The sequence below is a fragment of the Diospyros lotus genome, chromosome 4 (assembly GCF_014633365.1).
Source record: "Diospyros lotus cultivar Yz01 chromosome 4, ASM1463336v1, whole genome shotgun sequence".
NCBI classification, from domain to species: Eukaryota; Viridiplantae; Streptophyta; class Magnoliopsida; order Ericales; family Ebenaceae; genus Diospyros; species Diospyros lotus.
Window position 1 is genome coordinate 6,121,450 of NC_068341.1, and position 13,792 is coordinate 6,135,241.

At 36.3% G+C, this 13,792-nt stretch overlaps 1 protein-coding gene across 2 annotated transcripts; it reads left to right on the plus strand.

Moving 5' to 3' along the window:
* Positions 1–3,158: 3,158 nt before the first annotated feature.
* Positions 3,159–13,249, plus strand: LOC127799377 (ABC transporter C family member 4-like). 2 transcript variants are annotated; one of them, XM_052333365.1, is made up of 12 exons: positions 3,159–3,543; positions 3,973–6,113; positions 7,107–7,427; positions 7,754–7,840; positions 8,208–8,867; positions 9,026–9,190; positions 9,660–9,954; positions 10,382–10,596; positions 11,619–11,924; positions 12,064–12,127; positions 12,279–12,518; positions 12,941–13,249. In XM_052333365.1, exons 2-12 carry the CDS (start codon positions 4,023–4,025, stop codon positions 13,036–13,038), a joined length of 4,542 nt encoding a protein of 1,513 aa, XP_052189325.1. In that variant the 5' UTR covers positions 3,159–3,543; positions 3,973–4,022; the 3' UTR covers positions 13,039–13,249. The 2 variants fall into 2 exon arrangements, with proteins under 2 accessions (XP_052189325.1, XP_052189326.1); XM_052333366.1 differs by having other exon boundaries at positions 3,161–3,319.
* The last annotated feature ends 543 nt before the right edge of the window (positions 13,250–13,792 follow it).

A 13,792-nucleotide genomic window follows, 5' to 3' on the forward strand; every position in this document is an offset into this window, starting at 1 on the left:
TTATAGGGTCATCAGCATTATAACCCCCAATATTACCTCTTTTAGTGTTTTACAAGGGTAAATTACATCATTAGTTTTTGAATTTTATATCTGTGACCGATGAGTCATTATATTTTTCAGTAAGAAAGTGATTGCATTGATGATTGTGCCACTTTAGTGAGTATTTTGTAAAGGCAACACAACAGGATAATTTGTAATTGTATTCCCCGTACCATATCATGCCATGTGTGGCAGCCACTTTATGTGCTTTTATTTGTTTATTTATTCGTTCTCTTTTTTCAGTCACATTCATCGTTTTATTTTAACAAAACTTGCTTGTCTGAATTTTCTTCTTCGTAATGGTAACACCTGTTAATGTTCTATTCTATTCTATTAGAATTAGTATTACCTATTTTATTATATAAATAAATACTATATTTAATATTAAAGTTTATCATTAAAATCTAAACCCATAACCACTAACAAAGTGGAGTTAAGGTGTTTCTGTCCTTTTTGTTTTTCTCGTACTTTATGTCTTTCTTACTACTGTTTTGTAATTTAAGATTGAGAGGAGGACGTTAAAACAATGAAGGCGGTCCACGTGGGGCTCGAAAATCATAAAGAGTTGACCACGTGACCCTCGTGGTGGTCGTAGTGGGGGTTCACGAGGAATTTTCGTTAGTTGGGTGATATATTTCACAAGGGCTTTAATGAAAGTGATACAAGTTTTGGGGGCCGGGGGGAAACTCCAAGTACCGATAACTGAATGATTTTGACACCATATTTTAATGCTACAGAAGTGGATCTTTTCCGAATTTGGGTGGCACCACACCACGGCTATGCCCGTCCGCAGGTGGAGTGCTTTATAAATTTTTATTTAATAAATTTGACTCCAATCTTTTATAATTTTAAGTTTCTTCATAATTAATTTTTGTTATTTGTAGTTTGGACTTTTTTTTTTTTTTATAATTCGTGAGTTTAAATTTATTTTATAATTTTTAATACTTGGAGACTTTTGTTTTGCCCCTGAGGGTACGATCACTTCACACAATTTTACTTTCCCAATAAAGATTAAAGTTCGTTGAAAACCGTTTAAGCTGCTAAGTTGTAATTTGAACAATTATTATAAATATATAATAATTTAGTTATGATTTAAAAAATAAATAAACCATGAATGATAATTTATTATTTTTAAAAAAATGTATTTTAAGCTATGACTGCACTGCACGTGAGTTGATCCTCTCCTCGCATCCTGTATTTTATTTTAAAACTTGAGTGGGGCTGAGAAGTAATTTCCAAAATTTTTAAAACTTGAGCGCCACTAGTGTAATTTACATACAGAAGTGTAGAGTGTGGGCCCCAATCGCCAGATATGATCCGACAGATTGTCAGTTTTGTCGGATCGCACTTCGTCTGATTAATTTACCGACTTGCCCTTTGTTCGGCGTCCTCCCTCGTGGCCATGTTAACAGTATATTTTTTAAATTTCAAAAAGTACACTTAAGTGATTGAAGAAATCAAAAATTAAAAAATCGAACTCATTGAATATATCGAACAAATAAAAAAAATAAACAAATCAAAATAATTTCTAACCTTATTGCTGACAATTGAATTCCCCAATCATAATAATTAACATATCAAAAAATTAATTAAATCTTGCGACTAATTTTTTATAAATTTAAAATTAGTTTTATTATCAAAATTTGTGTTTTTGGGAAAAAACGTCACCAACCACTATCCATAATGAATTTTGACGATTAGAACAAGCAATTAGATTAGCATTGGCTTATCTATTCATATACTTGAAAATTAAAAAAATCTAACAATTGAATTTCAGTTAATCTAAGTTTTAATGTCCAGAATACTCACTCTATTCATATGTGTATATATAAAAAAATTGATAGGCAAAGCCCAAATGTTGTAAATTGTTGAAGGAAATAGAAAAAATGTTTATGGCAATATAATTGTTACTAATGTGATATTGATAGGGAAGTATGGTGGTGCCATGGAGCTAATGGCTTGTGAAAAGAAATATTGGTAGTGATGGGAATAAAATTGACCACCATTGATGTCTAAAGTGAGAAAAAATGTTGAGAACTCGAGATTGTTTAAAAATACCAAAAGAGAAAATAACCTAGCATCTTTCCTGGGCAGCCGATGTGGAATTCACCAAGGTTCCTCATCAGCTACAATGCACTAGGTTCGCCCTTCTTTTGGATATGGGGGGATGCGAAATGCCCGAAAATTGATTCAGTTCTTATGTTCTTTTATTTTTCTTTTTTTATTTTGGACAAAAAATGACGTTGTTTTAAAATATAACTGCTTTGATTATTTAAGTTTTTTTCAACATGAAAATTGAATAAAATTAAAATAATTAAAATTTACATATTTTAAACCAAACCAAATCAAATCTTATCAAAAAATGAATCGAATCAACAATTTTGATTAGTTCAATTCGATTATTTTGATTAAACTAAAATTTTGCACACCCCTACACTTAATTAGTTAATTAATTAAAATGTTAAATTTGTAACAAATACAATTTTAACACTCAAAATGATATATTATATTATACATTAATGAAAATATATAAATACATATTTTAAATATCAAAATTAATTGCTTAAATAATATTTTTATTTTTATTATATTATATGTTCCCCACAATGCAATATGACCACTTGCGGTGCGGACGGAGTGGAGAGTGAAAGCTACCTACCTCCCAAATAATTCTTTATTTAGATAAATTACACTTAACAACACATATTTCACTAAATTACACTACATATCTTGCATATTCTTAAAAATCTTCTCTTTGTTAAATGAAAATTAAAATATTCTTAACTTATTTTGAACAATAAAAATAATTTATTTTTGGAATCCGGGAGCAAAGCCCGTTAATTTACAACGAGACAGAAATCTGAATAGTTCACTACGAGACACAAATCACGTGGCCACATTTATCACAAATCTCGCCTCTCTTCTTCTCCACTGGATACGCCTCTGATCCAAAGTCAAAATAGATCGTATTATTGCTCCCTCTCCGTCCCACTGGAAAGTGATTGCATTGATGATAATCAGTGGAATTCTTAAAAAAATCATCTTTAAATACTATAAACAATTATGGGTTATGGCTGTAAATGATATCGCCTTTCTTTAATGGGTTTGGCTCCTCTTTTTTTCACGGCTGATGTATTTGCTTTCTGTGCTTCATTGACTTGTTTTTTGTTAAGCGAGAAATCCATCATTAAAATATGATGTTGCGAAGCCCATTTTCCTACTCCAATGTATTTTTCACACATTCTATCTTAATTGGACAGATTGGCCTTCTTTTGCTAGGGTACTTCTTCCACCCGTTCTCTATCTCAGGCCATTCCACCCTCTGAACATTAAGTCAAACGTCTTAGGAGCTACCGTAGACTATTGATAATTCTCATCTCTACTTGAAATAGGTTTCTGATGGTTGAAGGGTCATGATAAGAGGAGTTTGACCTTCTGTTGCTCGAATCTTGCATATGGATATGTTACTGGAATTCATCTTCCCTTCAACTTGATTTTCATGGGGTTTGCTGCTTTCCTGTATTTCATTTCCTGATTTTGAACAGTCCATCCACAGTGTTTGAAACTTGTCTTTTATTTTTTCCCCGATGCCCTCTATTTCTCCTGGGGATGTTTGAATATGAATTGTAGGTTAAGTTTGAATCCGGTCCTGTTTTAGGTTCATAGTCATAATTGTCACAAAAATTGGCTAATATTTTTTGTTATTCAATTTGATGTACACAGCCATCTTTTAGGATGCCTTGTTCCTCCTCTTATCTCAAGTGGGTAGTTGCCAACAAAAAGTAAAAGAAAGCTTGCCTGAAATGGGCTTTTGTGTTTCCGGTCTTTCTTTTTATCTTTTTTGATTTGGATAATTCTGTGCAAAAATCTTGATCACTTTTGATGATTTCAGATCTCTGATATTCATATTTAACATTTATGCTTGTTTTCCAGGAGGCTAACTGGTAGATGAGAAGCAAGTTTCAGATCAAGGTCTGGTAACCATGTCGTCTGCCTCTTGGCTCGCATCTCCTGAATGTTCAGCCTCCATCAATCAATCCCCAGAAAGTGCTTCAACTGCAATCCAATGGCTGAGATTCATCTTCCTGTCTCCATGCCCGCAAAGAGTTATCTTTTCAGCCATTGACATTCTATTCTTATTGACTGTTGTTGTGCTCGCAGCTCACAGGCTCTATTCTAGATTCACCTCAAAAAACAATGTGAATTCCTCCATAAATAAGCCCCTTCTTGAAACCAGCAAGGCTCATTTCAAAGTCACTGTGTGGTTCTATTTGACTCTGCTTCTAACAGCTTTGTTAGCAATAAGTTACACGGTGCTATGCATTTTAGCCTTTATTCAAGGTACCCAATCTCCATGGCAGATTGTAGAAGCTGTGTTTTGGTTAGTTCAAGCGAAAACGCATGTGGCGATTGTGGCACTGGTTGCTCATGAGAAAAAATTTGAAGCTGTTACTCATCATATGTCTCTTCGGATCTATTGGGCGACAAGCTTTGTTGTTGTGTGTTTGCTTGCTGCTTCAGGTATCACCCGATTTGTGACTGTTGACGGCAATGTTGATCCAACCATGAAATTGGATGATATAGTTTTCTTTGTTGTTCTGCCAATATCGGCATTTCTTTTTATTGTTGCTGTCCGAGGATCATCTGGAATTGTTAGAGAACCAGAATTGGGGAGAGGCTCAAGTTCACAAGCAACTGATCAAACTTCAGGGATTCCTAATGTAAGTGGCTACGCCAAGGCCTCCTGGTTCTCCAAAGCTACTTGGCTTTGGATGAGTCCACTGCTGAGTAAGGGATACAAATCCCCGATAAAGATGGAAGAAGTTCCTTCACTCGCACCTGAGCATCAGGCTGAGTTAATGGCAGAACTTTTTGCAAGGAATTGGCCTAAGCCAGAAGAGAATTCTAAGCACCCTGTGCAGACCACATTACTCCGTTGCTTCTGGAAGGACATTTGTCTCACTGGTTCTCTTGCTGTTGTGAAGTTGGTTGTTATGTATATTGGTCCAATGCTAATTGATAGTTTTGTTGATTACACTTCTGGGAAGAGAAGCAACCCCTATGAAGGATACTATCTGGTATTGATTCTTCTAGTTGCAAAAGTCACAGAAGCCCTTAGTTCCCATCATTTCAATTTCCACTCTCAGAAACTAGGCATGCTAATCCGGTCCACGGTCATCACTGCTTTATACAGGAAGGGTCTAAGATTATCTAATTCGTCCCGTCAAGCTCATGGGGTAGGTCAGATTGTGAATTACATGGCTGTCGATGCTCAGCAGCTCTCAGATTTGATGCTGCAGTTGCATTCACTCTGGCTAATGCCACTCCAGCTTATTGCTGCCATACTCCTACTGTATTATTACATGGGCCTCTCGTCAATTGCAGCATTGGTTGCAGTTGCTGCAGCTGTGATCTTCACTCTGATTCGTACCAGCAGCAACAATGTATTCCAGTTCTATTTGATGAAACATCGTGATTCAAGGCTTAGGGCTACTAATGAGATGCTAAGCAATATGCGAGTAATCAAATATCAAGCATGGGAGGAACATTTCAATCAGATAATTCAAATGTACCGCCAGGAGGAGTATGGATGGCTCAGCAAGTTCACGTTCTCCATTGCTTGGACCACAATCGTGCTCTGGGGCATGCCTGTTGTTCTAGCAGCACTTGTTTTTGGGGTTGGAATAGCATTGGGAACCACACTTGATGCTGGGACAGTTTTCACAGCAACTACAATTCTTAAGATTATACAGGACCCTGTTCGGATGTTCCCACAAGCTCTTACTGCAGTTGCGCAAGCATTCATTTCACTAGGAAGGATGGATAGATTTTTAACCAGCCAGGAATTGGACGAGAGAGCAGTGGAGAGAGTAGAAGGTTGTGGTGATAGGATTGCAGTGGAGGTGAAAGATGGAACTTTTTCTTGGGATGATGAAGGTGAAGATGCAGTTTTGAAAGGTGTGAATATAGAGATCAAGAAAGGGGAGCTTACCGCAATTGTTGGAACTGTTGGATCGGGCAAATCCTCTTTATTGGCTGGAATTCTTGGAGAGCTATACAAGAAGTCAGGAAAGGTACTAATCCTTTTTTTCTTGTTGTCATGGATCACATTTATATTTTGTTTTATGTTTCTCGTACATTATATCTATGAATTATTTGCTTGGATCTACGATAGATTCATATAGAAATCTGAATCATTTTGCATCTGTGTGTGTGTGTGTGTGTGTGCATGCGTGTGTTTATCATGCTATTCTGATAATCTCATCATCAAATGACCTAGAATAAACTTTCTGAGAGTTTCAAGGAATGGGGCACCTGAATTATTCAGAATGGTTTGGTTGTTTGTTTGATCCAACAGGTTTTTATGCTGGCTGTTGGCTACCTGATGCAACCATTTGATAAGAATAATTTAAAATAATATTAAAACAAAACAAATTACTCATTACTAATCAACAATGATCATTTGATATATCGTATTGACCTCTGTGAAAGCATTTTATAGCAGTAGAACATAAAATTTCTATTCCTTCTGGTTGAATTTTATGTTTTTGCATTTGACCTATTCAAATGATAATGAGTCAACATCAGTCGAGCACTTCCTCTATTTTATTGCATAAACTAGAGTTTTACCTGTAATCTTTGGTACCTAGTTGCAAAACTTTTATTAATATAGAGGAGGATTACATTCATAATGATTCCCCTTGTAAGTTGAATTGCCATGTGTGTATCTTGATATACATGAACTGCAAATCAGCAGTCTACCATCAGGTGGTAATTCTATTTTAGGGCGCCTCTTCTGTTACATTCAATTAGGATTGAGAATTCTAACTGTCTGGGCATTTCCATGTCTTATTAGTTGGAGTACCTAGTAAATATGTAATGAGTCTTCCTGTTGAGCTAAACAACAATGATCTAAGCATTTTGTGCTTTGCTGATGGAGATGATTTCTGTGGTTCTGGACTGTGGTGTGCAATCAGCATACTTGGTTTCTAAGAAGAGTAATTCAGACTTTTGTGTTCCTTGCTATCTAATTGTATTCTTGACCTGTCCCCTGGTATCTGTTACAGGTCAGAGTTTGTGGGACTACTGCTTATGTGGCACAAACATCTTGGATACAGAATGCTACTATCCAAGATAACATCTTGTTTGGCTCACCAATGAATAAGGAGAGATACAACCAAGTGATCAAAGTTTGTTCCCTGAGGAAGGATTTGGAAATAATGGAGCATGGTGACCAGACTGAGATTGGAGAACGTGGAATCAACCTTAGCGGCGGCCAGAAGCAGAGGATACAGCTTGCTAGAGCTGTTTATCAGGATTGTGATATCTATCTTCTTGATGATATATTTAGCGCTGTTGATGCTCATACAGGGTCAGAAATATTCAAGGTTAACTCTCAAATATCATAGTTGAGCATTGCTTGCAATTACATTACTCTTTCTTTATGCCACAATGTTGAGATATGTGTCTAATGATCACATGGTACAAGTACAACTTCTTTCATTATTATAGAAACTGGGGCATAGATATTTTGTCTTTCTTTTGACTGAGTAATCATATGGATGCAATGACATAAAATAGCAATAATACATCATATTTATCTGTGATGAGCTACCCACAGATTTTAGAGTATGCCTAATGGAAACTACCTAAAAGATAAATGTTCCTTTATTATTGGAAGTTGAATGATGCTCACTTTAGTCAGTTGTTGCAGGAATGTGTGAGGGGAGCTCTCAGAGATAAGACGATTGTACTTGTCACACACCAAGTTGACTTCCTTCATAATGTTGACAGGATATTGGTGAGTATGACCTTTTAATTTTGGTAGTATATGTAGAAATAATGGAAAAATCTGTCTTCATATAAAGGTTACATGAACTGGTTACAAGTACAAAATTTCACAAGTGTTTATCGTGAACGAAAGTATGCCATTTAAACTTCTCTTAAAAAACAACCTGATTTAGGCAGACATAATTACCTTCAATTTCTTTGTACTTGAGCATGCATGTATTATGTGTCAGTTTGCTAATCATACGACTATAGAAAAGCCAATATGAATTATTGTTTTCCAATTTACAATCACATATTCATGGGGCCTCAGTCTTTCTCCAAAGCACAAATCTTTATCATTAGTTTCTTCACATATTTTCACTATAACAACTTATCAGGTCATGAGAGATGGGATGATAGTGCAATCTGGGAAGTATCATAAGCTTCTTGAAGCTGGTACAGATTTTGGTGCACTTGTAGCTGCCTATGAATCCTCCATGGAGCTTGTGGCCATGAGCACCAACACTGAATCCAGTGATGTTCCAACGACGCCAGATTCACCTGATACCCCATTCAGCCGGGGCATTTCATTTAATGAAAACAGGACTTTGGAGCGTTCTAAGACCTTGGAGCGGTCTAAAACTTTGGAGAGGTCCAAGTCTGAAAAAGGTGTTGCGAAGCTCATTGAAGAGGAGGAGAAAGAAACCGGCAATGTCAACTTAGAAGTTTACAAGCAGTATTGCACCGAGTCATATGGATGGTTGGGAGTTGCAGGTGTGGTACTGGTTTCAATTTTCTGGCAGACATCTCTTATGGGAGGTGACTACTGGCTGGCATATGAGACTTCAGCAAGTACTTTGTTTAATCCTCCTCAGTTTATTGGGGTCTACTCAATCATAGGAGCAATTGCCTTGATTTTTGTGTTGATAAGAGCATACATAGTTGCATATATGGGTCTCAAAACAGCTCAGAAGTTATTTGGTGAAATTCTTAAAAGCATCCTACATGCTCCAATGTCATTCTTTGATACTACTCCATCAGGAAGAATTTTAAGTCGAGTGAGTTCTACCACCTTCCCTAATATTTTGACTTGCCTTTCGAAGTATTGAACCTTTAAAATTTTCCATATTTCACTCTTAAAATATCCATTCAAAACTTTTGGTGAGAAAGAACCAAATTACTTTACGCTTGCACTGATGAACAACTTATTTTTCAGGCTTCAACTGATCAGACTGCTGTTGATTTCGTGATTCCCTTATATATGAACATGGTCCTACTATCATACTTCAGTTTATTCGGCATTCTGGTTATTACATGCTTAAATGCTTGGCCTACAGTATTCCTTGTAATTCCACTGCTCTGGCTGAATGTTTGGTACCGGGTATGAGAATTCTTCCTTTGTCCCTCTTGTTATTTTAAAATAGAAAGGTTGCCAGAAGTAGAAGTTTGTGTAGGAACCATCCATAGTTCTTCATTGACTTATTATACATTTTCTAAGCAAGCATGTGAATATTATATCTATATCCAAATTTTCTATTATTCTTCACATGTTTTGTACTTATGACTTCACTTTTGGAAATAGAGGCCAGATGTATTTCTGCTAGCTTCTGCAAAGTAGGGTGTCTCATTCATATTTTTATATTCTCTGTTCACTTAAGTCCAAATTTTCTGGTTGATTTTCCACCTGTTCTAAGAGTATATATTTTCACATTTCAATTTACTCTCTAATGGTTGTAACTACTATTGGAGCCTCATTTGAAGTATAAGTTCAGAGCCTGTGCCCTGTTGGTGCATGCACATACTCATGCAAGATCAATTCTAACTGATTCTGTCTTTTTCCCGATGTGCAGCGATACTACCTTGCAACATCCCGGGAGTTAACTCGTCTTGATGGAATTACTAAGGCCCCAGTTATACATCACTTCTCGGAAACCATATCTGGTGTTACGACTATCCGCTGCTTCCGGAAGCAGGCAAGTTTCTTCCAGGGAAGTGTTGACAGGGTCAATGCAAATCTACGCATGGATTTCCACTACAATGCATCAAATGAATGGTTGGGGTTGCGTCTGGAACTGATTGGAACCTTTTTCCTCTGTGCTTCCACTATTTTCATGGTGTTGTTGCCAAGTACAGTTATCAAGCCAGGTAGTATTCCCATGAAGTTACGTAATGTGAACCCCTTTGAATTAATAGCCCTTCTCGTTCAAACTTATCTTTGGTTCAACTATTTCTATGTTCAGATAGATAATCTGTCCCTGATACCATTCTTTTCTATATATCTTTAGAAACAGTAGGTTATGAGTGGATGTGACTTGACTGATTAAGTTCCATTTTGAGGAAATCCTGATTGCCTGAACTTATTGTATTCTTCGGCACTCCAATATGGGAATGTAGGGACTAAATTACAAGTTTAGCATGCTGATTACAATGATGACCTTATTTCCATTAAATGCTCTTCTTTCTCCTGACACTTGACTGGTTTTAAGGATTATCCATGCAGAGCTGAACTTATAATAGTTTTGCTGTAGAGTTGTGGAGTTGACAATCTGACTAATGCTCTTGTATGCCCCAGAGTTTGTTGGCTTGTCTCTTTCCTATGGCCTTTCCCTGAATGTTGTGATGTTTTGGGCAACATACATGAGTTGCATGGTTGAGAACCGGATGGTTTCAGTTGAGAGAATGAAGCAGTTTATAAAAATCCCATCCGAAGCTCCATGGAGGATACCTGATTGTCTTCCTTCTCCGGATTGGCCCACCCGTGGTGACATTCACATGAAGGACTTGAGGGTAATTCACCCACATCTTTAAATGATTTTCTTATCCGTGGTCCTATTTTTTGTGTCAGTTTCACATATGGTTTTCAGTTAGTTGAACACAAGTAGTTTTTATTGATACAAGAACAAAGAAGTAATGAAAGATTCTTCATCCCCATAATTATGTTACACTCTTGGTCCTAATCTGAATGACAAATGTGCTTTTTGCTAGGATGTACCTCTAGCTGAAATTCTTAGATAGTAAACTTGATTTCAGTATTCTAGATTGTCTAGATGCATACACACATCATGCATGGCCGGGCAGATTTATGCATAGAATAAAAGAGAATGCATGTATTACATATTCATGTATTTGCATAATTCTTGCATAAGTGAATGCTCTTGAATGCATCCGAAGCTTTTGGTGAATATATAAGGTATAGCATGTCTTTAAGAGCCTATACCTTTCGTACTGTGTCTCTGTGTCGCGTGGTGAAATGAAATGAAAAATTAGAAGGGTGTAATCTTTCCTCAATTTTGCTAGTATGACTTGTGTATACTCCAATTTTTAACAGTGATACCAGAGATTGTCGTCCAAATTACAGCAGAAAACCGACTAAATATTGATCTTAGCTTTTATGATATATCGGCTGTTTTCCCATGTTTTATTTTTCTTATAATCTCCCATCCATGATCAGCTCCATGGTGCTGTTTGATCATTGAAATTGTTTAATTGGATATATCATTGGAGCTAGGAACTTTCAAATTTTGAGGAAATGTTGGATTATTTGAAAAGTTTCTTTGCTCACAATGCATTATTGATGTGGATTACCTTATTAGACTTAATGATTGTCAGTGATGCACATCTTAAGAAGAGATTTAAGTAGCATCTACAACAGTGAAATGGTTGGCTAAGCTAACTTTTATTACTGATACTCCAATTTTTTTCAAATGATGAATATCTTTTAGACCATGTCTCATTTATGTGGCTTGAGTTGTTTTTCTTCTCTGCATTCAAGAGGGAACTATATTGTGAAATGCTGAAACTTTGAGCAGGTTAGATATCGAGCAAATACTCCACTGGTTCTCAGAGGTGTTACTCTCCACATTCATGGAGGAGAGAAAATTGGTGTTGTTGGACGAACTGGGAGTGGGAAATCAACTCTGATCCAGGTTTTGTTTAGGCTTGTGGAGCCTGCAGCCGGGCAAATTATGATAGATGGGGCTGACATTTGCACATTGGGTCTTCACGATCTCAGATCTCGGTTGGGGATCATCCCACAGGACCCAGTGCTTTTCGAAGGAACAGTGAGAAGCAATATTGACCCCATTGGCTTGCATACAGAGGAAGAAATATGGAGGGTATATGTTCCAATTCTCTGTTTGATCTCATTCTGATCCGTACATTATAGAACGTATCATTTCGGAATAAGCTGATGTTGGTTTTTATATTTTCCTAGAGTCTTGAAATAAGCTGATGTTGGTTTTTATATTTTCCTAGAGTCTTGAACACTGCCAACTGAAAGATGTCGTTGCTGCAAAGCCTGAAAAGCTTGATGCTTTAGGTCTCTCTCTCTCTCTCTCTGCCATTTTCAAAATTCTTCTTGACATGCAATTAGTTTTAACGTCAGTAATCTTTGTAGTCCCAAGTGTCTAACAACTGCTACTTGTTTTAATTTTTTGTTCTTTCTTTCTCCTTTTGCCCCAATCTATCAGTGACCGATGGTGGAGACAATTGGAGTGTGGGACAGAGACAACTTCTGTGCCTGGGGAGGGTCATTCTGAAGCAGAGCAGGATTCTTTTTCTGGACGAAGCAACAGCATCGGTTGACTCCCAAACAGATGCTATAATTCAAAAGATCATCCGTGAAGACTTTGTATCATGTACAATTATCAGCGTAGCCCACAGAATACCCACCGTTATGGACTGTGACAGAGTGTTGGTTATGGATGCTGGTATGCTATTTTTTGCCCTATTGTTTTTACATCATTGCACTAGCCTACTCACCTCAGCTCAACAAAAAGATGGGCAGAAAAAAAAAAAAAAAAAAAAGAACTTAACATCACTATGCCAAATTAAACTATAAATGTTGATCTCCACACTCAAGAGGTTGGTCAGATCATCTCTTGATTATGTTCTATTTGACTGAGCAAATCAATGAAATGGTTCTGGCTCGTAATATGACCTGATGATTAGCTTTCTGTGTATGATTATTGCCTTTTTAACTTGGATTTCTTCGGTTTCAACTCTAGTTTCCGTTTCTATATCAAGGATGGAAAAAGTTGATATAACAAACAACAAATATGGTGAATAAGAAGTAGTCTGTGTTCATGCTGTTGCTAATATTTGCATTGTGGCTTTATTTGTTCTTCACCAGGACGGCCAAAGGAATTTGATGCTCCATCCCACTTGATGGAGAGGCCTTCCTTGTTCGCCTCTTTGGTGCAGGAGTATTCCAACCGATCAGATATATGAACGCGAACTCGGAACAAATCTCTTACTTTCCTTGAGTTAGTTTAGGTGCCCAAGTGGGAACTCTCTCTCTTTTTACTTCTTGTCTGTATCTTCCTCGTAGGATCTGTCTGCAAATAACAGGCTTGATGTACCAGAAGCAGACTCAGTTTTCTTGGAAGAATGTGACAATGTGTTACCTCCTAACTTAGTCGAAATAATATTTTTGTTTCTACGTGTTAACAAGTCACAATTTTGGTTGGCACTAGTTCTATCCACCATGGGGGTGAGCTCGTATCAATGATGTTAATCTCTTATGATTGCAATGTTACAATTTAACGACGATAATATTAGCCTTGATGCACCTTAACGAACAAAGTTAGAAGGGGTAATGTCAATCAAGTGTGCCAATTTATATATGTGGTTCTATTTTGACACGAATGTATCCCATGAATTGAAAGTATTAATTTTTAATCATTTTGAGAAATAAATTATTTTTATTCAAATAAAAGATGATTCTTCTAAAAATATAATTTTATTGATTATTTGTGAAAGGTATTTTATTGCATTTATTTATGATAAAAAATTATTGAATAAAAGCTTGCGCTTATTGTTTGTCTTGATTTCTAATGATATATATTGTTTTGTTCATTGGATTTGATTTATTATAAATAAATTTTAAATTACGTTTCAATCGTAAAATTAACATATAAGATTATTTAAAAAAGTCAAATTTAATTCAATTTATATTATCTTAGCTATTCTTTTAGTACGTTTC

What these genes read in the sequence shown, in the direction of transcription:
- LOC127799377 (XM_052333365.1), top strand. Translation starts at nt 4,023, where the DNA reads ATGTCGTCTGCCTCTTGGCTCGCATCTCCTGAATGTTCAGCCTCCATC. An exon ending in ATAATGTTGACAGGATATTG is followed by an intron (nt 7,841 to 8,207) that starts GTGAGTATGACC and finishes ACAACTTATCAG; the next exon opens with GTCATGAGAGATGGGATGAT. An exon ending in CAGGAAGAATTTTAAGTCGA is followed by an intron (nt 8,868 to 9,025) that starts GTGAGTTCTACC and finishes CTTATTTTTCAG; the next exon opens with GCTTCAACTGATCAGACTGC.